At 68.5% G+C, this 23,346-nt stretch overlaps 3 protein-coding genes across 11 annotated transcripts; 1 reads left to right on the forward strand and 2 right to left on the reverse strand.

The window, feature by feature from the left end:
- Nucleotides 1–56: 56 nt before the first annotated feature.
- OBSL1 (obscurin like cytoskeletal adaptor 1) lies at nucleotides 57–14,843 on the reverse strand. Of its 7 annotated transcripts, none has more exons than XM_068687637.1 (27): nucleotides 14,694–14,843; nucleotides 12,709–13,776; nucleotides 11,867–12,136; nucleotides 11,505–11,765; nucleotides 11,045–11,350; nucleotides 10,644–10,916; nucleotides 10,276–10,551; nucleotides 9,838–10,110; nucleotides 7,338–7,610; nucleotides 6,831–7,106; nucleotides 6,479–6,751; nucleotides 5,991–6,266; nucleotides 5,630–5,905; nucleotides 5,141–5,416; nucleotides 4,770–5,051; nucleotides 3,771–4,046; nucleotides 3,410–3,685; nucleotides 3,067–3,333; nucleotides 2,708–2,977; nucleotides 2,354–2,620; nucleotides 1,873–2,139; nucleotides 1,533–1,645; nucleotides 1,260–1,413; nucleotides 1,019–1,180; nucleotides 801–905; nucleotides 410–676; nucleotides 57–220 (listed from the first exon to the last, which is right to left on the reverse strand). In XM_068687637.1, the coding sequence occupies exons 2-27, from the start codon at nucleotides 13,736–13,738 to the stop codon at nucleotides 213–215; spliced, it is 7,053 nt and encodes a 2,350-aa protein (XP_068543738.1). In that variant the 5' UTR covers nucleotides 13,739–13,776; nucleotides 14,694–14,843; the 3' UTR covers nucleotides 57–212. The 7 variants fall into 7 exon arrangements, with proteins under 7 accessions (XP_068543738.1, XP_068543737.1, XP_068543739.1 ...); XM_068687636.1 differs by having other exon boundaries at nucleotides 5,141–5,440; XM_068687638.1 differs by lacking the exon at nucleotides 9,838–10,110 and having other exon boundaries at nucleotides 5,141–5,440.
- Nucleotides 14,844–14,987: 144 nt separating this feature from the next.
- On the forward strand, nucleotides 14,988–17,601 carry INHA (inhibin subunit alpha). The gene is made up of 2 exons (XM_068687646.1): nucleotides 14,988–15,844; nucleotides 16,416–17,601. The coding sequence occupies exons 1-2, from the start codon at nucleotides 15,496–15,498 to the stop codon at nucleotides 17,147–17,149; spliced, it is 1,083 nt and encodes a 360-aa protein (XP_068543747.1). The 5' UTR covers nucleotides 14,988–15,495; the 3' UTR covers nucleotides 17,150–17,601.
- A 677-nt stretch (nucleotides 17,602–18,278) lies between these two features.
- On the reverse strand, nucleotides 18,279–21,724 carry LOC137859028 (gap junction gamma-1 protein-like). 3 transcript variants are annotated; one of them, XM_068687649.1, is made up of 3 exons: nucleotides 21,705–21,724; nucleotides 19,354–20,558; nucleotides 18,279–19,260 (listed from the first exon to the last, which is right to left on the reverse strand). In XM_068687649.1, exons 2-3 carry the CDS (start codon nucleotides 20,531–20,533, stop codon nucleotides 19,253–19,255), a joined length of 1,188 nt encoding a protein of 395 aa, XP_068543750.1. In that variant the 5' UTR covers nucleotides 20,534–20,558; nucleotides 21,705–21,724; the 3' UTR covers nucleotides 18,279–19,252. The 3 variants fall into 3 exon arrangements, with proteins under 3 accessions (XP_068543750.1, XP_068543748.1, XP_068543749.1); XM_068687647.1 differs by lacking the exon at nucleotides 21,705–21,724 and adding an exon at nucleotides 21,399–21,508; XM_068687648.1 differs by lacking the exon at nucleotides 21,705–21,724 and adding an exon at nucleotides 20,771–21,350.
- Nucleotides 21,725–23,346: the final 1,622 nt, after the last annotated feature.

Consider the following 23,346-nt stretch of genomic DNA (forward strand, 5'->3'; position numbering starts at 1 on the left):
TGCTGCCTGGCTGTGCTGGGCTGGGACCCAGCGCTGGGGAGGAAGAAGCCACGTCAGGAAAAAAAAGGCTGTTTAATGCAGAGCCATGGGGCCGGAGCAGGATGGAGATGGTCTCCCTGTGTCTGTGCGTCCCGGGGGAAATGCGACCCCGTCTCCCAGCACTGCCATCTGTCCGTCCATCTGCACGCAGCCCCCGCGCTGCATCCCGGCTCCTAGCTCCCTGCGGGGACAGAGCCAGTCAGCATCCGTGGGGGCAGTGGGCACACACGGGGTGTCCCATCAGCCCCTCCAAACAATGGTGGGTGAGGGCAGGGTGCCAGGCGTGGGCGCAGGAGCCAGGGAGGCTTTGGGGTCACTGCTGGGGGCTCCCAGTGTGACCCCGTCCCCATGGGGCTCCCTCCCCGCTCACCCTCCACGAGGAGCCGCGCGGTGGAGCGGTCATCGAAGGCGTCGCAGGTGTACGAGTCCTCGTCCTCGGGGCCCACGCGGTGGATGATGAGCGTGCGGTAGCAGTCCAGGTTGCAGATCTCGTACTTGTCCCCGGCGAAGATCTCGGTGTCCCCGCGCAGCCAGCGCACGCGGCCCCGGGCGTGCGACACGGTGCACTCCAGCGTCGCCTTGTGCCGCGCCAGCACCGTCTTGTCCCGCAGCGGCTTCACGATCCTGATGGGCAGCGCTGGCGTGCGGGGCAGGGACATCAGCACGGGGACCCCACGGGGCAGGGACATCAGCATGGGGACCCCATGGGCTGACCATGTCACCACCACGGCGCTGGAGCCCGGCCACCCCGCACACGCTACCTTCCACCTGCAGGCTGGCCTCCGAGGCAGCCGTCCTGGCCACAAAACGGATGCGTCCCGCGTCCTCAGGGCGCACGGCGCAGAGCAGCAAGAAGTGCCGGGGCCCTGCGGGGGGTGGAGATGGGCACCGCAGTAAGCAGGGTGCTGGGACCCTGCCCGGCCCTACAATCCACACCAAGCGGAGCTCTCCCAGCCCCAAAACAGGGCGCATGCAGCACCTTCTTGCCGTATCTTCACCGTGCTGGACACCTTGATCTTCTCCCCATCACGGAACCACTCGCCTGCCACGTCCCCGTGGGACACCTCACACGTGAAGACGGCGTTGTCACCCTCCCGCAGCCGGGCGTCCTGCAGCTCCTGCACCACGCGCACCTGGTGCTCTGCGGGACAGGGGCAGGGTGCTGGGACCGGGCGGGCGGCCAGCACCTCAGCAGAAGGGGGGGTGCCCAGGGGCCGTACCGTGGACGTGCAGCGTGGCGGAGGCCTGGCAGTCGCCCGCATCGCAGGTGTAGACCCCGGCATCGGGCAGCTCGCAGCAGCTGAGCTGCAGGAGGCGGCGCCGACCCACCGAGTAGATGCGGCAGTGGGGCCCCGGCCGCAGCTCCCTGCCGTCCTGTCAAGGGGTCAGGGGGTGTCAGGAGGGCTGCGTGTCCCCCCCTGCCCTGCCCACAGCCCTGGCTGGGGGATGAGGGTGCTGCTGTCAGCCTGGGTGAGGTGGTTGTGGGCACTCACCTTGAGCCACTTCACCTCGGCGGTGGGGCGAGACAGCTCGCACTCGAAGGTGGCGACCCCTGACTCCGGGACCCCCTGATCCCGTGGGAGCTTCAGCATGGTGATGGGAGGCTCTGAGGGGAGAGGACACGGGGTGGAGAGCTCCAGGAGAGAAAGGTTTCAGCTTTGGGGTGCAGGGATGTGGAGCGGTGCCTATGGATCTCATCACAGGGCTTCCAGGCACCGCTATGGGCAAGCTCCCCACGTGCCAGCATGTGCCTGGAGTGCCCCTGCTGAGCGCTGCCACCTCCCCAGCTGGAGGACAGGCAGCGCTGTGTCCCCGTGTCCCCCAGTGCCGTACCCCTCACGATCAGGCGGGCGCTGCAGCGCAGGGTGTCGGTGGTGAAGGTGATGGTGCCCGAGTCCTGCAGCGTGAGCCCCTCCAGCGTCAGGCTGTGCGTGCAGCCCGTGGCACTGATCCGGCACGTGCCGCTGGGCTTCACCCGCACGCCGCCCCGTGCCCACACCCCGGGCACGCCGGCGTGGGACAGCTCCAGGAGGAAGGTGGCCGTCTCCTTCTCAAAGGTCTCCACGTCTGCCAGCGGCCTCCGGATCGACACCTTCCGGGCTGTGAGGGACCACACGGATGAGCGGTGCTCACCCATGCCCCTGATCCTCCATCTCCCAGTCCTGGCTGGAGCAAGCCCCACGTCCAGCTGCCTTCCCTCTGCCCATCCCTCTGCCCACCTCCCTGTCCGAGCACAGCCCTTCCCTGCAGCACCCCTGCAGCAGGAGGTGCCCCCATCCCTGTCCCCGTCCCCGCGGGGCCCGGCGGCACTCACGCTCCACGCTGAGCTTGGCCTGCGTGCGGTCGTGCAGGCTCTCGCAGCGGTAGGTGCCGCGGTCGGAGGGGCTGACGCTGCGGATGGTGAGGGTGCGCCGGCGCCCCGACTCCTGCAGCTGGTGCTTGCCGCTGGGCTGGAGGAGGACGCCCTGCTTCAGCCACTGCACCTCGGCCGCCTCGTGGCTCACCTCCACCTCCAGGCACACGTCCTGCTCCTCCTCCGCCACCACGTCCCGCAGCTTCCGCACGAACAGCACCTGCGCCTCTGCAGGGACAAGGTGCGGGCACAGGGTCAGTGTGCGGCCCTGGGGCTGCCCGTGCGGGTCTGTCCCTTCGTCTCTTCCATGCTCACCTTGCACGCTCAGCCGGGCTGTGCTCAGCAGCCCCTCGGCGTTGGCCGTCACGGTGGCCGCGTCGGCGGGCTGGCAGCGCCGGATGGTGAGGCTGTGGCACAGCCCGCTCCTGGCCACCAGCAGCCGCTCGCTGGGGACCACGGGCTGCCCGTTCAGCTGCCACGCCACGGCCACGTCCTCGGGGGACACCATGCACTTGAAGGTGGCGTCGTCCCCCTCCAGCACCGTCAGGCTGTGCAGCTCCGCGATGATCTCCACCACCCTGGGCACTGCAGTGGGGGTGTCAGGGCGGGTGCCCCCTGGCACGGGGCGGGTGCTGGAGTTTTGGGTGCCCCCAGCACAGGGGGCTGGTGCTCACCCTGCACCGTCAGCGTGGCCAGCGTCCGGTCGTCGTTGGACTCGCAGCAGTACTCGCCGGCGTCCTCGGGCCCCACGCGGCTCAGCACCAGCGAGCGCTCTCGCCCCTGCACCCTGACCTCCCGGCGGGTGTCGGGTGCCAGTGGCCGCCCGTCCTTCAGCCACACCACATCACCCCTGGCCTTACACAGCTCGCACCACAGCACCACCGTCTCGCCCTGCCGTGCGCGCACGTCCGAGAGGCCGCGCAGGAACTTCACCTGCAGCTCTGCACAGCCGAGCCCATGCATCAGCAGGAGGGGCCCCGCCGTGCGCCGCGGCGCGTCCCCCCCAGCGATGCTCACCCCGGACACTGACGTCAAACTGCATCTGGTCGTTAGGGGACAGGCAGGTGTAGACTCCAGCGTCCTCCTTGGCCACGTTGCAGAGGACCAGGCTGTGCACGCGGCCATCCTGCCGCAGCTGGCAGCGCTCGCCGGCCACCACGTGCTGCTGGGGACCCAGCCAGGTGACATCGGCTCGCTCCTTGGACACCACGGCGGAGAGCACGGCGCTGCCGCCCTCCAGCACCAGCAGCTTCTCCCGCTCCTCCTGCTTGTTCACGAACAGCACAGGCGCCTCTGTGACAGGGAGCAGGGGCTCAGCTTGGTGTTGGGACGAGGAACACCGGTCCTGCCCCCTCAGGGGACATCTCGGCAGGCTTACCCTTGACGTGCAGCGTGAAGTTCACCTCGTCGTCGCCAGCATCGCAGAGGAAGACGCCGGCATCGCCCAGCTCCGCTTGCTTGATGGTGAGGCTGCGCGCAGGGCCCTCGCTGCACACCAGCAGCCGCCCGCCCGAGCGCAGCGTCTGCCCGTCCTTCTGCCACCGCGCCGCCGCCGTCTCCGGGGACAGCCGGGCCACCAGCGTGACGCTGTCCCCCTCCAGCACCTCCAGCGGGCTCCGTGCCTCCTCCTTGTTCAGGATGTGCACAGACTGTGCTGTGGAGAGCAGGGGACATGGCACGGGTCAGGGGTGACCAGCTCAGGGACAGGGCGGTGCTGCCGATGGTAGGGGCTGCTGCGGTGCCACAGCACGTCACCACGGAGCAGGGGCAGTGGGGTGACAGTGCCAGCAGCTGTGGGGTGCCTGAGACACCGGGGGTTGCCGTGGGTCACAGCGGGGCTGACTGGGGGTGTCTGTGGCAGGCTGGCCACGTCTGGCTGCTAAGCTCCCCCCAGCAACGGGGCCCCAGGCAGGAATGCTGACAGAGCCCGCTCCTGCATCCCCCCCTGCACAGGCAGCCCAGCTGCTGGGTCAGGGCCATTAATTTCCACCCCCCTCCCCAGCCCAAGCGCCTTGCTGGGATTGGGGATACCTGCCTGCGCCACCCCCCTCCCACCCGCTATCCCCAGCTGATAAAGTCTGGGGCTGAGCTCAGCCCTTGGCAGCCAGAGCAGGAGGAGAGGCGCCTGGGAGCCGGCCAAGGATAAATTTAACCAGCCCCTGCCTGGGGAGCCAGGAGGTATGCGTCTGACGGCCCTGACATGCCCCTTCCTCGCCGACAGCTCCAGCAGGACGTGGGGACAGGGCTCCCTCCATCCCCTGGTGCTGCTCCCCTGTCCCCTGCCACCAGCAGCAGGTCACAGAGCTGTCCCCTCCCCTCTCCAGCACTGGGTTAACCTCGGGAGCACCCGGGGAGCGAGGGACACCCGCCCTCTCACCTGCCACCTCCACGTTTGTCACCATGCGGTCGCTGGCAGCGTCGCAGACGTAGCACCCCGAGTCCCCGGGCTGTGCCGCCCGCACCGTGAGCTCCCGCAGCACCCCGCGGGACACCGCCTGCACCCGCTCCCCCAGCTGCACCTCCTGGCCATCCCGCAGCCAGCGCACAGAGGCATCGGGCCGGGACAGCTCGCAGGCCAGCACCAGGTCCTCCCCGGCCACCAGGCAGCGGTGCTCCGTGGCGCCCGTGTTCCCCACGATGGTCACTGGTGGCTCTGGGGCTGGGGAGAGACGCGGTGTGACACCGGGAGCTCCGGCTGTACGGTGACATTGCGGGGTGGTGCCGTCCCGTGAGGGAGCTCCCCCTCACCTTCCACGGAGACGCAGAAGATGATGCTGTCATCACGGGTGTCGCAGAGGTACTCCCCCGCATCCCCACTCGTGGCACCCAGGATGACGAGCGAGCGGCGCGCCCCGTCCTCCTCCAGCCGCACGTGCCCCGTGTCCTGCAGCTTCTCCCCGTCCTTGTACCACTTCACCTCCCCGTGGGCGTGCGAGAGGAGCACCTCCAGCACCAGGTCCTCCATGGCCCGGCAGCGCCGGCGGGTCAGCAGCGCGTCCCTCTCCAGAATCCTGACGGGGGGGTCTGCGGCACCGCTCAGCACCACAGCTACCATTAACCACGGCCGGGAGCCCCTTGTGCAAGGCCTGGCCCGTGGGGAGCCGTGCCAGGGGGCTGCCCATGGGCGGGGTGCTGAGGGGAGGACCCCACCACCCACCACCACAGCCCCCCAAATCCATGGGTGCACAGCACCCCATGTCCACGCGCCCAGCACCCACGCCCCAGCCCCTCGCTCACCAGACACTTGGACGGTGAAGGTGACCGTGTCATCGCCAGCATCACACACATATCTGCCGGAGTGCTCGGCTCGAGCAGCGGGGATGAGCAGGCGCCGCTGGGCGCCCTCCTCCTCCAGCACCAGGCTGCCCCCAGCCTCCAGCCTGACGCCCTCCTTGGCCCAGTGCACGGCCGCGTCCGCGCGGGACAGCTCGCAGGCCAGCCTCACCGTGTCCCCCGGGGAGGCCTTCACAACGGGGGGAGGTCTCCGTGGCTGCAGGATCATCACCGGGGGCTCTGCAAGCACGGCGGCACCCACAGCTCCAGGCAGGAGCCGGTCAGCCCCAGCTGGGCTGGGAAGGGCTCCCTGCTCCCCGCTGACCTGACACCTTGACGTCGAAGGAGACGGCCTCGTCCTTGCTCTCGCAGATGTACTCGCCCGTGTCCTCCGCGCTGCTCCTGGGGATGAGGAGGCAGCGCTGGGCACCCTCCGCCAGCAGCCGCAGGTTGTGGGACTCGTCCACCTCCAGCCCGTCCTTGAACCAGCGCACGGGGGCGTCGGGCACGGACAGCTCGCACCGCAGCTCCACGCGCCCCGGCGCCTGCACCGCCAGCTCCAGCGAGCGCTGCGCGGGGTGCAGGATCCTGACTCGTGGCTCTGGAGGGGCACAAAGGAAGGGTGAGAGCTGCTCGCCATGCTGCTACTCCCACTGCTTCCCCTCACCTGTGTCCCCATCCAGGGGCTGTGCAGGTGCTGCTCACAGCCTCTCTGCCCAGCACACGGGGACAGACCCGCTGCAGGCCAGGAGCAAAGGGCACACGTCACAGCCCAGTTCCCCTCCCCTGTGGCTTCCCAGCTGTGCCACCAACCTGCCACCACAACGTGGTAGGACACAGAGGTGTCCCCGGCATCACAGATGAACTCTCCTGTGTCCTGCAGCCGGGCGCAGGGCAGCACCAGCCGGCACCATGTCCCCTCGCGCTCCAGCACCAGGCTCTCGCCCTCCTCCACCTCCTGCCCGTCCTTGTACCAGTACACCGGGACCTCGGCACGGGACAGCTGGCACCACAGCTCCACGCGCTGCCCGGCCGTGTAGGCGTGGGGGAAACCCTCGTTGGAGCTGACGATCCTCACCGGCGCCTCTGCCCAGGGACAGGGGGCTCAGTGCAGGGACAAGGCAGTGCGTGAGCCCCATGCCCCGTGTCACCCCCGGCAGCTCACCGATCACAGTCACCCTGAAGCTGGTGGCATTGTCCCCAGCATCGCAGGTGTACGTCCCCGAGTCCGACAGCGCGGCGGTGGGGATGTGCAACCTCCTCAGGCATCCCTCTGACTGGATGGCCAGGGTCTCGGAGGGCTCCACGGCCTCACCATCCTTCAGCCAGCGCACGGGGGCTCCCTCCGGGGACACCTCGCACTCCAGCAGCACCGGCAGCCCCACCAGCACCTCCTGGAGCCGCTGGGCTTCGGGCACCGGGGCGATGCGGGCTGGTGGGGCTGGGGGAACCAAGAAGATCGGGGCTGGGGCTGTGTCCCCATGCCTGGCCCACAAACAGGGTGGGCTGTGGGGACTCTGGGTTGCTCCAGCAGGAGATGGAGCAGCCGGCCCTGCCAAGGAGCTGCAGCTGCTGCATCCTGCAGTGGGACAGCAGGGAGCCAGAACGGGCACAAAGGGGGAAGCAAGGGCAGGAGGAGAAGGGGCAGGGTGCCGCTGTGCCACGCACCCACCTGCCACGGTGATGGTGTAGAAGACGGAGTCGCCGCCCGCGTCGCAGACGAACTCTCCTGCATCCTGCAGCCGGGCGCAGGGCAGCACCAGCCGGCACCGTGGCCCCTCGCGCTCCAGCACCAGGCTCTCGCCCTCCTCCACCTCCTCCCCGTCCTTGTACCAGCACACGGGGACCTCAGCACGGGACAGCTGGCACCACAGCTCCACGCGCTGCCCGGCCGTGTAGGCGTGGGGGAAACCCTCGTTGGAGCTGACGATCCTCACCGGAGCCTCTGCCCGGGGACAGGGGGCTCAGTATGGGGCAACCAACCCAAGCTGACAGTGGGGCAATGCAACCCCTGCGTGGGGCAATGGCTTCGCCTGCTCACTGCTTTTAAAGCTGGAAGCCACCACCTGATCCACGTCCTGCATGGCACAAGCGTTGTGCTGCCCTGCCCCGGGGCTCCCTCTGCTCTCACCCCTCTGGCACCCCAGCTCCCAGCCTGGCTGTAAATCCCTGCGTGGTGCCAATCCCCATCCCTCCTGCTCACCCAGGACACCCTGCTGAGAAGCCTTCAGGAGGTCAGGATGCGGCCCCTGTGTGGCCACAGGTGCTCCCACCACCACGTCCCCAATTGCAGCGGGCTGTATTTGGCCAGAGCCGTGCCGTGGGCGCTCAGGTGCCGCAGGCAGCACGGGGCACGGCTGGCACTAAAGCACCAAACACAGCGACCTGCCCTTGTCCCGGCCCCGTGCTGGATGTCCTATCTGCCACCATCTGAGGGGTTTTTGGCCCCGTCAGGGCTCGGTGCCGGCACTCGGCAGCGCACCGCAGGGCAGCAGTGGCAGGCGGCCAGCTAATGGGGGCCAACCTGCACCATGCCGAGCCCGCATCCGCCCCGCGCCCCGATCAAACGCCCCGCGGCTCCCTGCCCAGAGGGGCTGCTAAAAGCCATCACGTCGCTGGGGACATTGAACCTGAAACCCCCCGACCTCCTGCTTGGGCCCGCTATTTCCCCATGCCCCCAGAGCCCTCTCAGAGCAGCGGGCGGTGTTAATCCCTTGGGAAGCGGGCAGCAAGCCCACGGCGGGGCCAGGCGGAGTGAGACGGGCTGAGAGCTCCAGCACGGGGACCAGAGGTGGAAATGGGGCCCACAGACAAAAGCCTCTGAAGCTGAGGAAGCACAGCCACGGTGCAAATCCACCCGCAGCCACCTCCTGGAGGGCTCCACGTGCAGGAAGCCCTATGTGAAGGAGAAGGGGGCGATGCCCGAGCCACACCGATGGCCTTAGGGGCCCCCAGCGCCTGGCAGCCACCAGAAAACCCGGAGCTGGTGGGGCTGTGGGCAGCTGGGCTCGTGCACTGCAGCAGCCCGAGGGATAGCTGGGATGCCTGGGGCAGTCCAAGCGTGCCACAGCAGCAGCACCACTGCCCCCAGCCAAACCTGCCCCCGTGCCAGAGCGGGCACAGCCCCAGGCTGCGGCACCCCTCGCGCCCCGCTGACACCGGTACCCGTTACCCGGTGACCCAGCCCCGAGCTAACCGAGCCGGGCTCCCTAAGACCCTTTGAGCCTGAGGCATGCCAAGCTGCCGGGCTGAAAGGCCGAGCTGCAGCAGCTGGTGCTTCCCCTCCCTGGCGTTACGGGAGCTGAACTCCCCGTGCACCAAAATGCTGCGGGACGGACGGTGCCTCCTGCATCCCAAGCACTCCAGCCACTGCCTGCCCTTTCCATGGATGGTTTTGTCTCCATCACGCTAAAATCCCTTCCTTCCTCCCCCTCCCAGCAGCTACCATTTCGCCGTTTCTCCCAGCCTCTCCTATCACCCGGCACACCGTGCACCTCCATCCCCTGCCATGAACTTCCCCCTGCAGCCACCTCCTGCCGCTGCGGAGCGCTTTTATCGCTGCCCTCAGCCTGCCCTGCCACCAGGCTTTCCCTCTGCCCCCGTGCCCTTCCTGCGTCTGCGGGACTGTGTGTTTTGGGGCCAGCAACAGGAAGCCTTTCACTCCTTTTCGGGTTTCATTATCTTTTGCCATCTGAGCCGCCACCCACCCGTGCCAACACCCCCCCTGCGGCCGGGGGAGCCGCTGCGTGGTGCCGGCCCCGCGTGCAGGCAGCAGACCCGGCTGGATCGCCAGTCTCCAAGCAACCGCTAATTTTTAGGTCAGCAATTAACGCTGTCCGTCAGCTCGGCCTCCAGCTGCGAGTCACCCCACGCCAGGTGACGGTGCTCCTACCCACTATTTTTAGGCCCTTGAGGGAGGTTTTGTTTACCGGGCAGCAAACACCCCAGTGCGGGGATGCCAGGTGCCAGCCTGCAGGGCTGCAGGGTGACCGAGCAAGCTGCCTGCTTTGCTGCCAGTCCCAGTGGTTTTACGCACCAAAGCTGCCACAGAGCCCCCTGCCCAACGGGTGTGCTGCTGAGCACACACCGGGAGCATCTCTGATGTACCACCAACATCTTTTCCCTTTGGTTCTGGCCATGCACCACCCCAGGACGTGTCCCCACGCACCCACCTGCCACGGTGATGGTGTAGAAGACGGAGTCGCCGCCCGCATCGCAGACGAACTCTCCCGCATCCTGCGGCCGGGCGCAGGGCAGCACCAGCCGGCACTGTGGCCCCTTGCGCTCCAGCACCAGGCTCTCGCCCTCCTCCACCTCCTCCCCATCCTTGTACCAGCACACCGGGGCCTCGGCACGGGACAGCTGGCACCACAGCTCCACGCGCTGCCCGGCCGTGTAGGCGTGGGGCAAACCCTCGTTGGAGCTGACGATCCTCACCGGCGCCTCTGCCCAGGGACAGGGGGCTCAGCGTGGGCACCCAAGTGTGCCACATGTCCCAAATGCTTCTGTGGTGGCAGCTCCCAGCCCTGCCACCAGGACCCCGGGGGATAAGGAAAGGGACAGGACACATAAAGTCACACCTAAGCTCGTGCCCGCGGTGCCCAGCTCACCCGTCACGGTCACCACGAAGCTGACGGCGTCGTCCCCGGTGTCGCAGGTGTAGGTGCCGGCATCTGCAGGGGTGGCCGAGCGGATGAGCAGCCTCCGCACGCAGCCCTCCTGCTGCATGGCGATAACACCATCCAGGGGCACGGCCTCGCCGTCCTTCAGCCAGCGCACGGGGGCTCCCTCCGGGGACACCTCGCACTCCAGCAGCACCGGCAGCCCTGCCGGCAGCTCCCGGAGCCGCTGAGCTTCAGGCACTGGAGCGATGCGGGCTGGTGGGGCTGGGAGCCGGTGCAGAGGATAAAAACATTAGGGGCAGCTCCCCACCTGCTGCTCCTTCACTCACAGGACCCCAGGGTGAGTGCCCGCTCACCTTGCACGTGCAGCGTGGCCGAGTCCCGCACACCGCCGGCCACGAAGGTGACCGAGGCACCGCTCTCGGCCAGCTGTGCTCCCCGGATCAGCAGCGAGTGCTCCATCCTGCAGTGCTGCATGCCGTACCGGCCACCCTCCTCCTCCCCCAGCCTCACACCGTTCAGGAACCAGGCGCCCTGCACCGAGGCCGACAGCTCCAGGGAGAAGCGCGCGTCCTCGCCGTCCCGCACCCACGCGTCCTGCAAGCCCCTCTCCAGGCGAGCCGCGGGGGCTGCAGCACAGCGGGAGCTCAGCTCCGGCAGCCTGCCAGCAGCCATCACCCACACACAGCTCCCACGCTGTGGGACGCGGGGCACCCCACAGCCCCAAAAGGGTCCCCAAGGGGCTCTGCGCCCTCACCGAGATGCACGGATCCGGGGAACTCCACGGGGCCGCTGCGGCCGTGCTTGTTGACGGCGCAGACGCGGAAGCAGTAGTCGGCCTCGCGGGGCACGCTGTCGCCCAGCACCTGCACCCGGCCGGCCAGCTCGGTGGTGAGGCACTGCACCCACTCACCACCCGCCGCCTCCCGGCGCTCCAGGACGTAGGTGCTGGGCGGGCGGTGGTGCACGTCGGGCGCGGGGCACCACGTCAGCAGGGCCGCGTTGCTCTGCTCCGTGCTCATCTGAGCCGCCACCGGCGCACTGGGGGGGTCGCGCTTCACACCTGCAACACACGGCCTGCGTTGGCTGCAGGGGGGCCCCCAGGCAGACTTTTTCACAGGCAGCCCAAAGTGCCACCTCAGCCATCCCACCTCTCCCCCGTGTCAGCCCCCGGTGCATGGAGGGTGCGGGGCTGCTCCAGGCAGCCTGGCCCTTACACTTGACGCGGAGCTGGGAGGACGTCTGCGAATCCCCGATGGCGAAGGAGATGACGCCGGCGTCCTCGCGGGTGACGTGCACCAGCACCAGGAGGTGCGTCCTGCCGAAGCTCTTCAGCACGATGCGGGGCGTCTCGTGCAGCTGCAGCCCGTTGTGGCTCCAGCAGATCCCCTCCACCGCCTCCCGCGTCTCCACGCAGAAAGCCGCGTTCTCCCCCTCCATCACGTCCAGCTTCCGCGGCAGCCTCTTCACAATCACCCCTGGGAGAAGAGACGTGTGAGGACGCTGGGGAGCGGGCTGGGCTGGCCGGAGAGCAAGGAGCAGGGCTGGGACGGAGGAGGAGGTGGTGGGAAACGGTCACCTCGGACGGAGACCTCTGCGATGCTGCGCCCCTTGTCCTTCATCTGGCAGAGGTAGATGCCGTCGTCGTCGGTGCGGGCGTCGCGGATGGTCAGGCGCCGCACCACGCCGTGGTCCTCCATCACGTACTTGTGGCTGGGCTGCAGCTCCCGGTCCTCCAGGAACCAGGCGGTGGGGATGGTCTCCAGCGGCACGTGGCACTCCAGCACCGCGTCCTCCCGCTCCGACACCTCCACGTCCTCCAGCTGCACCTGGAACCGCACCCGGTGCTCTGCCGCCGGGAGAGACGGGCGCTGAGCACCCTCCTGACCAGCTCCCTGGGCACCAGGCACCACCGCCACCAGCCTGCCCACCCCCGGGAGGCTGCGCCCACGTCCTGCTCGCCGAGTGTGAGCACCCACGTGTGCAGGGCCCCCGCATTCCTCCCGTGTCAGGAGCATGGCCGCGGGGGTGGCAGATGGCAGACCCCTGCTCCAGACAGCTATTTTGGGTTGCAGCAGCTGGGGAGGAGGAATTTGGTATGGGGAGCACCCGGCGCCTCAGGAAGCAAAGCCTCCCCGTGCTGAAGCACAGCACGGACTGGGGGAACAATAGGATGCCACCACCGGCACCTCAGCAGCGAGTTGCTGGGGCTGCAGGAGCGGGCACTCAGCACGGTGCGGGGAGCTGGGCAGTGCTGGGCACAAGGGAGGTGCGGGGTGGGGATGGTCCCACAGCCGTGGTCCCACAGCCCCATCTGGGAGGGACTCCACGGTGCTGCGTGCTCCCCAGGTGCCCCGGCACGCACAGATGCCTGCCAGGCAAACCCTGACCCCACAAACCCCTCCCGGGGCGCGCACCTACCCTTCACCCGCAGCTGCACGGCACTGAGGGTCTGCCCGGCCGTGTTGGAGGCGGTGCAGACGTACAGCCCCTGGTCCTGGGGCTTGCAGTACAGCACCTTCAGGATGAAGTAGCCCTCCCGGTCCTCGTAGATGAGGTGCCGGCGGCTCGGGGCCAGGGCCTTGCCGTCCTTCTGCCAGATGATCTCCGGCTTGGGCTTGCCGGTGACGTAGCAGCGAAACTTGGCGTGCTTCCCCGCACTCACGGCGAACGCCTTGGCCCCCGGCACCCCGTTGGGCACCGGCGCCCAGGTGTCGGACCCTGCGTGCCGGTGCCGCCGTGGCTGTGGCTCGGCCAGCAGCTGGGGGCCGTTGGAGGGGGAGCCCCCGGGGGTCCCATCCGTCGCCCGCGGCTCCACCAGGAGCACGGCCGCGGCCAGGGCCTCCCGGGAGCCGCTGCGCGCCCGGCACACGTAGACCCCTGCGTCTGGGGGCCGGGCACCAAACAGCTTGAGGAAGTGCCAGTCCTCCGGCGCCTGCCCCACGGCGAAGTGGCTGCTCTCAAAGAGGTCACCGAGCTTGTGCCCGTCCTTCTCCCACTCCAGCCGCGGGCAGGGCTGCCCGGACACCCGGCAGGAGAAGGTCACGTCCTCCCCCCGGCACACCCGCAGCGACGAGGGCCCGACCAGGAAGATGGGTGCCTGGCTGCCCGGGCAGCCTTCCTCCTCCTCATCCTCCTCCTGCTGCGACTCCCCCGCCTCCACTTTGAGCGTGGCCGCGGCGTAGGTCTCGCCAACGCTGTTCTTGGCCTTGCAGACGTAGAGGCCGCTGTCCTGGGGGGTGACCCGGGACACCAGCAGGCTGTACACGTTCCCCTCGGCCTCCACGTGGAAGCGTCCCGAGGGCTCGATCGGGGCCTTGTCCTTCTCCCAGAGGATGCTCGGGCGGGGCTCACCCACGATCTGGCACCTCAGGACGGCGTCGGCGCCGCTTTGCACCGTGAAGGCGCGCGGGTAGGCCAGGAACCGGGGGGCTCCCCCAAGCCCCTCCATCGCTGGCTCAAGGCAGGAGGCCAGTGGGCAGCATCAGCCTGGGGGCGCAGAGAGCAGGGAGGGGGCTCAGGCTGCGGCAGAGGGACTGGCGTGGAGCATCGTGCCCGGAGCAGAGCCACCGAGCCCAGGGGCGGAGAGGGGGCCCTGCCCAGAGGGGTGCAGGCAGCCGCTCGCTGCGCCCCGGCGTGCTGGGGATGGGGACTGCCGAGGAAGGACTGGCCCAGCACGGGCCCGTCCCCACCCGCTGGGGCATTCCTGCAGTATCGGGTGGTGGCAGGGCCGCATTCCTGCAGCATCTGGGCTGGCTCAGCGCACAGGTGCTGATAAGGGGCTGTCATGGGGCTGGAGGCATCCGGCCGCATCCGGGCGCTTCCCGCCAGGCTCAGCGGGGCAGGGGAGCTGGGGCTCCCCGGGAAGAGGTGGTCCCACGGGCAGGATCCCCACCAGGGGTGACCAAGGCCAGGACTGGCCAAAATCCATTGCTCGAGCCCCGGGGGCACAGGGGATGGCCGGAGGGACGGGTCCTGCTTTCAGAGGGCACTGCCTGTGCCCCCAGCGCTGCAGGTAGCCGTGTCCACTGGCACAGGGCAGCGTGCTCGGTGCCTCCCCGGGGCGAGCATGCACTTTGGCCTCTGTCTGCACCGTGGCCAAGCTGGGCAGAAGCCTCCGTGCCTCCCTCGGGGAGAGCAGGAGCAAAGAGAAACCCAAATATTCCCTGGCTGGGCCAAAGGTGAAGGTAGGACAGAGCCCGTCCCCGAGGGCCAGCTTCTGCCCCAAGCCCTACCCCAGTGGGTGCACCCACACAGCCACATCCCTGCCACCTCCCCCAGACCCACAGGCCACCCCCTGGCAGCCCCCCCAGGCAGACACGGGCAGCCCCCATGGCTCGGTGGCTCCTCTCCCCCCTCAGCCACCCCTTCCCCAGTCACCCCGCCACCCCCTGCCCCGCACACACCTCGCTCCAACGCCTCTTCCCCCGCCGGCACCCTGCTCCTGCCGCTTCCCCAGCTCCGCTGCCCGGCGTCAACACGCAGGGAGCGAGCGTTACGAACGCCTGCAGCTGCTGTCCCCAAAAATACCCTCTGATGACACGCCGGGGTGATAAGGCTGAGCCTGCTCCATTCAGCGCCTCGGCGGGGCAGGGCCGGCCTATGTATAGCAGCGGGCAGCGGGGCGCCGCAGCACGGGGGCTCTGGGGTGCAGCACCCCCGTCTGGGGCAGCCGGCATCACGTTGGATGGGGCGCACGGCGTGGGGATGGGACGTGCCATATGGGGTGTGGGACGCACGGCTGGCAGGCTGCAGCCAGGCTGTGTGGGTGCAGACCCGAGGCCGTCCCTGCTGTCCCCGTGCCCTGGTGCTGCCGCAGCCCCCCGCCCTGCCACCTCGGGGTGTCCGAGCCACCCGCAGCAGCAGGGTGCCCAGCCTGCCTCCCCCGTGTGCCTCCCCATGCTGGGGCCTCACAGGGCTGTGCGCACCAGCACCCTGCCCAAAATGCACTCTCAGCCTCCTGCTGTGTCCCCCCAAAAACAGCAATCTGCATCTCCCCCAGCGCGGGGGCACCCAGCAGCAGGCACCCCATCCCTCCCAGCCTGCCCCCCCAGCAGCATCCCCCCTGCACCCCCCTGGCCGGGCGCCGTGCCCCCCCCGACCACACTGTCCTTGCAGTCCTCACATTCCAGACGTCTCAGCGCTCTCGCTGCCCAGAGATAATATTCAGGGCGAGCAGACGTTTGCGTCAGTGTCAGATACGTCTCAATGCCACCCTGCCCCGGGCGGAGCGCGGCGGGCAGATGGGCTGTGCTGGCAGGCAGCGCCCCACGGCAGAGCCCCCCGAGCCCCCCGGCCATGCTGCTCCTCCTGCACCTGCTGCCCGCCGTGCTGCCCCCCGCCGCCCTGGCCAGCTGCAGCGGGGCCGGTGCCGAGCGGCAGCTCGTCCTGGCCAAGGTGCGGGCACGGGTGCTGGAGCACCTGAGCCCCCCCGTGCTGCAGGAGGAGCCCCAGAAGGAGGCGAGGAGGCTGCACCGCAGGGACGTGCTGGAGAACGCCGAGGTGCAGCCCGAGGAGCCGGAGGACACGTCGCAGGTGATCCTCTTCCCTTCCACAGGTGAGCCCTGCTGGGATGGAGAGGGTGGAGGCGTGCTGGGCTGGGGCATGGGGTGGGACGCTTGGGAATGAGGCAGGATGTAGGGAGATGGGGTGGGACGCTAAGGGATGGGGCAAGATGCTGCAGGATGGAGCAAGGTGCCCAGGGACAGGGACGGACACTGGCAGAGGGGGCAGGATGCTCGGGGCTGGGGTGTAGGACAGGGTGCTGTGGGACGGGGGCATGTTAACAGCATCCGATGGCACAGGGGGGCTCAGAGACCTCCCTCTGCAGCTCAGCCAACCCCATTCCTGTGGAGCACAGCCCCAGCTGCTCCAGGGGGCTGAATCCCCCTGCCCCTAGGCTACGGGGTGCGGGGTGCCACAGCCATGAGGCCAGCAGCACGACAGGGCTGAGCAGTGCCAGGCAGAGCCGTGCCGCAGGGCTGGGGCTGCAGCGGGGCTGCTGGGTGGCACTAGGTGCCAGCTGCACGGTGCCAGCAGCAGGGCACCCCCCGCAACACCCCCGGATCCCTCCACGCCCCATCCCCTGCTCGAGGCACGGCGCCCTGAGCCATTTTCTCTCCCCGCAGACGTGCCGTGCGAGCCCATGCAGCCGGACAAGCTGCTGGAGGAAGAAGGGATCTTCACCTACCTCTTCCAGCCCTCGGCGCACGCCCTGAGCCGCACGGTGACCTCCGCCCAGCTCTGGTTTTACACCGGCCCCTCGGCTGCCCCCAACCACTCTGCCCCCGCTGTGCTGACCCTCTCCCCGCGGGGCCGGGTGCCGGTGGCAGCCACGGTGTCCCAGACACCTGAGCACTGGACGGTGTTTGACTTCGCCCCCGCCGCGCTGCCCCACCTGGTGCAGCCGCTCTTCGTGCTCCTGGTGCGCTGCCCCGGCTGCCCCTGCCTGGCCGACGGGGACAAGATGCCCTTCCTGGTGGCCACCACGCGTGCCAAGGGTGGCCAAAGAGCTCGCCGCTCCGCCGTGCCCTGGTCCCCGGCTGCCCTCAGCCTGCTGCAGCGCCCGTCCGAGGACGTGGCCGCCCACACCAACTGCCGCCGGGCGTCCCTCAACATCTCCTTCGAGGAGCTGGGCTGGGACAAGTGGATCGTGCACCCCAGCAGCTTCGTTTTCCACTACTGCCACGGGAGCTGCGCCGAGGGCCACGGGCTGAGCCACCGGCTGGGTGTGCAGCTCTGCTGCGCCGCGCTGCCCGGCACCATGCGCTCGCTGCGCGTCCGCACCACCTCCGATGGCGGCTACTCCTTCAAGTACGAGACCGTGCCCAACATCCTGGCCCAGGACTGCACCTGCGTCTAGTGCCTGGCACCCCACAAAGGGCTCCCCCTGCCTCCAGGGCCCCCACAGCCCTGCCCCAGCCCCAGATGATGATCCCATCCCAGGGGATGGAGGAGTCGCTTGCTTGGGAGCTGCACGGCCCGGGGGAGGGATGAGAAGGAGCCAGAGGGGAGGTTTCGGCGGTGCCACCCTCCCCTGCACCAGCCAGGGTTTCGTGGCTCCAGGCTGCCCTGGGTGTGTTGGTGCTGCCAGCCCTGCCCCGGGGCTGTGCCCAGCCCGCAGCAAGCCGGGGCACGGGGCTCAGGGCTGACAGCGCCTTCTGCAGAGCTGCCGGCACCATGTGTGCCCCACAGAGGCAGCCTTGTTTCTCTCCCCACCCCAAAATAAAGGACTGAGGCTGCAGAAGCGTGTCCCTGCTGCTGCAGCAGAGCACAGCCACAGGGACGGGACAGGACAGGACGGGACGGGATGGGTGTGCCAGGGGCTCGCACAGGTGGCAAGGCCAGCGGCATGCGGTGCTGCGAGCGAGCCCGCTGCCAGCGGCACAGCCTGTCTGTGAGATTAGTGGGATGAGTGAATAAACCTGTTTTTACAAAAACGGCCTCAAAATGCCAGCTTCCACAAGAAACGGCAGCGTGTGGTTACACAGCGGGATGCAAACTGCCCAGAGGCTTTAGGCTGGAGGGGACAGGCGAGCTGCGGGCATCCAGCACGCAGCAGCAGGGAACGGTCTGCTGAGAGGGGTCTGGCTCCAACCCGCTGTCCCGGGGAGGGAATGGGGTGAGCTGGCCAAAAACAGGGTGCAGGGTGGCTGGTGGGAACATGGGGTTTACCCAGCCGTGGGGCAGGATCCCACCCCCTCCGGCTGCGGCAGACCGGGGTGCGCAAGGAAGCCCCTGCCCCAGCCGTGCAGCACGGGCTGCCGGAGCAATCCCGCATGCCACGCCAGCACAGGCTGCCCCAGCCGAAGCCTCCCCCGCACAGCTGGAGCAACTGAGTCAGCCCAGGCCAAGCAGGGCCGGCCGGGACCCACCACGGCCCCCAGCGCCCCTTCCCTCCCCTCGGCGGCGTCAGCCGGCCCACCCTAGCCCAGCTGCGTAGGATCCCCTTCCCACCCCTTCCTCCCAGAGGACCGGATGCAGAAGTTCAGTACAAAACGTCTCCAGCCTTTACTGAATATAGATATTAAAAAAAAAAAAAAAAAAAAAAAGTCACAATCATCCAAGTACAAAACAACGCTACAAAATCACCGTGCTGAGATGATCAGAAATGCCCAACTGGCTCCCTGCCGACCCCGGCTCGGGCACTGCGCAGCCCCGCCGTGGGATGGGGACCCAGCCCCACAGAGGGCCCCCAGCCCCACAGCAGGAGGGGATCGGCTTTGGTCCAAAGAGCTGCTGGCAGGGAAGCGGAGGAGACGAGGAGACGGGAAGGCCGGCCCCTGCCCTCTGCACACACATTCCCGGCAGGACAGCCCCAGCCACTCGTACGTACCGATGTGTGAGGGTGCCCCACGGCTCTGCCCCCGCGGGGACAGCGTGGGCTCCCCCGGAGGGAACCCCCTGCACCTAAAAACTTCCTCGCCCCCTGGAAAGAGCAGCCGGGAAGGGGAAAGGCAAGGAGGAGGCAAAGAGGGACCGGAATGTCTCCGCTGCCACCGCTGCTTCCAGCCCCGTGCCCTGCCCCGTGGGGTGGCCCGGCCAGCCAGACCCCGGGTGCAGCCCCCACGCCGCAGGGATCAGTGCTGCTGCCGTGGCCTGCACGTGCTCAGCAGCAGATGCCGGCGAGCACAGGGGGCACAGGGGAGGCACACGTGGGTGATGGGGTGCGGGAGAGGGAAAAGGGGGAGAAATGAGAGACAGGGAGGGGAGGTGCAGGCCTAGAGTGGGTTTACTAAGGGAGTATAAAAATGCCAGGGTGCACGCTGCTGAGTTTATAAAAACGTACAAAAATAAGATATTCCCTTTGTTAAAAAAATTAAGAACAGTGAAGGAAGGTTCCCCGAGCCCCAGTCCCCATAGCTGCCCGCTGGGACAGGGATGCCCCAGCCCCATGGGACAGACGCACGTCGCTGTCCCGAGTCAGCAGCATCATCCGACCGTCCGATCCTGCTGTCCTCCGCGCTCACAGCCCTGCAGGAACAAGAGGAGGGTTAGCAGCCGTGCCTGGGGGTGCCCCGCCACCCCACAGCTCCATCCCGTCCCGTCCCGTCCCCTCCGGCTCACCTGTGGTCCTCTCGCAGACGCTGCCGCCCTTCTCGTGGGCCAGGTTGAGGCGGTTCTGCTCGGCGGCGATGCCGTTGGCCTCGGGGCTGCTGCTGCGAGAGGGGCTGGGGGGCTGCGGGGGTGGCTGGAGGCGGAAAGCCATCTCCAGGTGCTCCTGTGCCATGCGCAGGTGCTTGCGCAGCCGCTCCAGCTCGTGCTCGGGGGGAGCGCCGGCCAGGGCGAAGCGCTCCGCCGCCGAGTTGGCCAGGTTCTCCCTGTAGTCCAGCTTGCCGTCGGGCAGGGGGGACTTCAGCGTCTCCTTCTTCAGCGAGTGGTAGGTGGGGGGCGCGCTGGGGGCTTTCTTGGCGTACTGCGGCGTGGGGCTGCCGCCGGGCGGGTGCGGGGGGCCGGCGGTCTGGCCGAGGGCATCGCGGATGCGCCCCACGCCGAGGTGCAGGAGCTCGCAGAGGTTGAGGAAGAGGCAGAGCCCGCTGACCGCGTACATGATGAGCAGGAAGATGGTCTTCTCGGTGGGGCGGGAGACGAAGCAGTCGACGGTGTGCGGGCAGGGGCTGCGGCTGCAGACGTAGGACGGGCTGACCTCGAAGCGGTACAGCAGGTACTGCCCGAAGAGGAACGCCATCTCCAGCAGCGAGCGGCACAGCAGGTGCAGCACGTAGGCGCGCATCAGCCCGTCCTGCTTGATGCGACGCCGGCCGTCGTGCTTCTCCCCGCCCTCCGTGCTCTTCTCCTTCTCCACCTCGATCTCCTCGAAGATCATGGGGTCCTCTTCGTTATCGTCCTCCGCCTCCTCGTAGTCCCGCCCGGCCCCCCGCCGCACCACCGGCATGCGTCCCCGCGGGGCCACCGGCGCCCGGCGCCGCGAGGACTCGGGCATGCGGGCGATGCGGTGCATGGCGAAGCCCAGGTAGAGCACCGAGGGGGTGGCCACCATGATGATCTGGAAGATCCAGAAGCGAACGTGGGAGAGCGGGGCGAAGGCGTCGTAGCACACGTTCTCGCAGCCGGGCTGCTGCGTGTTGCAGACAAACTTGCTCTGCTCGTCGTAGTAGATGGACTCGCCCCCCACGGCCGTCAGCACGATCCGGAAGACGATGAGGACGCTGAGCCAGATCTTGCCCACGAAGGTCGAGTGGTTGTTGATCTCCTCCAGGAGCCGCGTCAGGAAGCTCCAGCTCATCCTGACCAGGCAGTTGGCTCAAACCCTGCAGGAAAGGGCAGGCAGTAAGGCACGGAACAAACCGCAGCGCACCTCATCCAGCCCTCCCAAACCGGCGTCCCTCACCCCATTGCTGACACCCTTTCCCCTTCCCCTGCCATCCGGGTGGTGCTGAGTGGGGAGCACCCGGCAGCGCCCAGCGCCTCCTCCCCGCGCTGCCGCCAGCCAGGGGAGTAGGGGAAAAGCCAGGACGCTCACCGGCCCTTACAGGACACATCTGGGGGAAGAGTCAGCAGGGCCAGGGTAAATGAGGGAGCCTGGCAGGGCCAGGAGGCGGGCGAGGGGCAGCTGCCCCCACCCCAGCCTGCTTGCCACCTGCTCCGGGGCAGGTCCCCGGGCGTGCCGCACCCTGTGGCACGGGCACGGCGAGGGAAGCAGAGCGCGGGGAAGGAGGGCGATGGCACAGGGCAGCACGGGGTGGATGGGCAATTGCAAAAAGTCCCAGAGAAGCCACTGGCAGCGGGGCTCGGGGAGGAAACCTGGAGGAAGGCAAGCCAGCGTGCGGCCAAAGGCGTGAGAGGAGGCACCCGCCGCCCCAGAGCAGCGCGCTGGGCTGAGGCAAGGGAGGCAGGTGGCGGGGCGGCTGGGGGCAGCAGGGGGGCAGCAGCAGGGGGGCAGCAGAGGGGGCAGCAGGGGGGCCGTGTCCCCAGCCCCTCTCCCCCCAGCAGCCCTCTGCCTCCATTGTTCTGCTCCCCGCCCTCCGCCACAGCCGGGGGGCTGCGTGGCCGCTCGCAGCGCCCTCCCCACGGCGACCCCAGCCCGAGCCCTCGCCCCTCGCCCCCTCTCGCTCCCCGCTGCCCCCCCAGCCCCCCGCCGCCCCACTCACGGCGCTGCGGGCCGAGGCGCACAAAGCGGCGGCGCTGCCGCCTCCCGCCGAACAAAGGGGCCCGGGGCCGCCCCGCCCCGCGCCCGCCCGCCCGCCGCCGCTCCGGGCCCCCCCTTCACCGCCCGCTTCGCTACCGGCTCCCCCCCGCCCGCCCTGCCCGTGGGGAGCAGCAGGGCTGAGGGCAGGCAGCACGGGGGCTCTGCCACAGGGCACGGCGTGCCCGGGGACCCCCGGCTCTCCAGAGGTTGCGGGGTGCTTCCCCCTCCCCCCCCCAGCCACCTCCCCGCTTTGGGGCACCCCACGCACCCCGCCCCTCGTGCTTCGTCTCCCCTGCCAAAATTGTCCCCTCGAGGTTTTTGTCAGGCTGGGGATCCCCGCGTCCCGGGCAGAGCAGCCCCGCTCCTTGTGCAAGGCTGCGTGAGGTTGTGAAAGGGCACTTCTCCCTGCCAGAGACCGCTTTTGGGGTTATTTTGGGCCTGCTGAGTAACAGTGGCCTTGTCACTTCCGTGCCCTAAGTCAGCAAGAGCCACGGCAGCACAGCCCTGGGAATGGGGAGAAGGGGGAGAACGCAATCCAGGGATGTGGGGAAACACCGCAGGTTGGGAGGGACCCGCAGGCAGCGCCTGCCCCCGTGGTTGTGGCCTCGTTGGTGCCACAGGCACCTGCTGACGGGGTCCCCGAGCCGCGGTCACCACAACAGGGAGCTGCTGGCTGCCAGGGCGGGCTGGGGACACCCCAAGGCCAGCACCAGCCCTGCCTCATGCCAGGCATCACCATGCCTGCCTCCACAGCCATTGGCTTCACAGCCCTCCCGTTTCCCCCTGTGGCGGTGTCACCAGGCCTTAGCCTCGTTGTGTGCTTGTGGCATCGGAGCCAGAGGTATCGCCCATTCCCTCCAGGGCAGAGGGCAAAACCACAAGAGCCAGGAAGGCAGCGGGTGAAGGGCGCTGCCCACCGCATCCCTCCCATCAGCTGAGGCTGACAGGGCCGGGCCCCCCTCTGGCAGGAAGGATGTGCGAGAGCGGGGTCCGGCTCACGAGGAAGCAGGAGCTCAGTCACCGACCACAAAACCAGGATCAGCCCCAAGCCACCACATCTGCAGGGCAAAGCCTGCCCTTGGAGCAAGAGCATGGCCTGCAGAGCCGTTGGGGTGATAGTGGCTGGGGGGGGTGCAGAAGCCCCAGGGCTCATGGAAACGGCACCATGCTGGGTGCTCAGCCAGGCAGAGGCACCCTCTGGGACTCGGCCACCACCAGGCCGTGCCTCGGGGTGCCCAGCATCGCCAGCAGCCCCGTTTCCCCGTCTGGGCCCTGCTGTGACAGCCTCTGCTCCTGCTGGCGGGGCAGCTGCCCCCGTGTTTGCTGCAGGTGGGAGAGGAGCCCGCCTGTCTGGCGGTGGCGCGGGGCGAGCCAGCTCCGCCTGCTTGGCACCGGGCTGCTCGCATCCTGTCCCCGCGGCAAATACGCTCTTCCCAGATTAGACAGCACTGGCACTGGGACAGGGAGCAGACGGCTCCATTAGGGATTGTTTGTCCTGATACGGGACAGCCCCACAACCCCTTTAGTAGCCTTTTGATAAGGGGCGGAGGCACGCTCCATCAGAGGCACAAAGGGCAATGAACAGCCTCCATGCCACAAGCTGGTGCTGAGGGAAGGCTGAGACCATTCGAAATACATCTCCTTCCCCTTCTTCTGGCTTCATTATGAGGCACAACAGCGGGTATATGGCACCATGCTCACCTGCCAGGCTCTCCTCCCTGGTTCTGGGCACTGCCCGCACCCCGCGGCACTCACACCAAGCTCGCAATCCCAGAACATCCCGAGCTGGAGGGGACCCACAGGGATGATCAAGTCCAGCTCCTGGACTTATGCTTGCTGCTGCCCCCCTGCCCTACAAGCTGTAGGGCTGCCCCACGGGGCCTGCCAGCAGTGGGGCACGCGTGCCTTTT

Source organism: Anas acuta, chromosome 6 (genome assembly GCF_963932015.1).
Source record: "Anas acuta chromosome 6, bAnaAcu1.1, whole genome shotgun sequence".
NCBI classification, from domain to species: domain Eukaryota; kingdom Metazoa; phylum Chordata; class Aves; order Anseriformes; family Anatidae; genus Anas; species Anas acuta.

Coding starts and splice junctions, on each gene's coding strand:
- OBSL1 (XM_068687636.1), bottom strand. CDS start 13,738: ATGGAGGGGCTTGGGGGAGCCCCCCGGTTCCTGGCCTACCCGCGCGCC. Junction 3,334..3,409: donor GTTTGACGTCAGTGTCCGGG/GTGAGCATCGCT, acceptor TCGGCTGTGCAG/AGCTGCAGGTGAAGTTCCTG. Junction 906..1,018: donor GGTGAAGATACGGCAAGAAG/GTGCTGCATGCG, acceptor CACCCCCCGCAG/GGCCCCGGCACTTCTTGCTG.
- INHA (XM_068687646.1), top strand. CDS start 15,496: ATGCCACCCTGCCCCGGGCGGAGCGCGGCGGGCAGATGGGCTGTGCTG. Junction 15,845..16,415: donor GATCCTCTTCCCTTCCACAG/GTGAGCCCTGCT, acceptor CTCTCCCCGCAG/ACGTGCCGTGCGAGCCCATG.
- LOC137859028 (XM_068687649.1), bottom strand. CDS start 20,533: ATGAGCTGGAGCTTCCTGACGCGGCTCCTGGAGGAGATCAACAACCAC.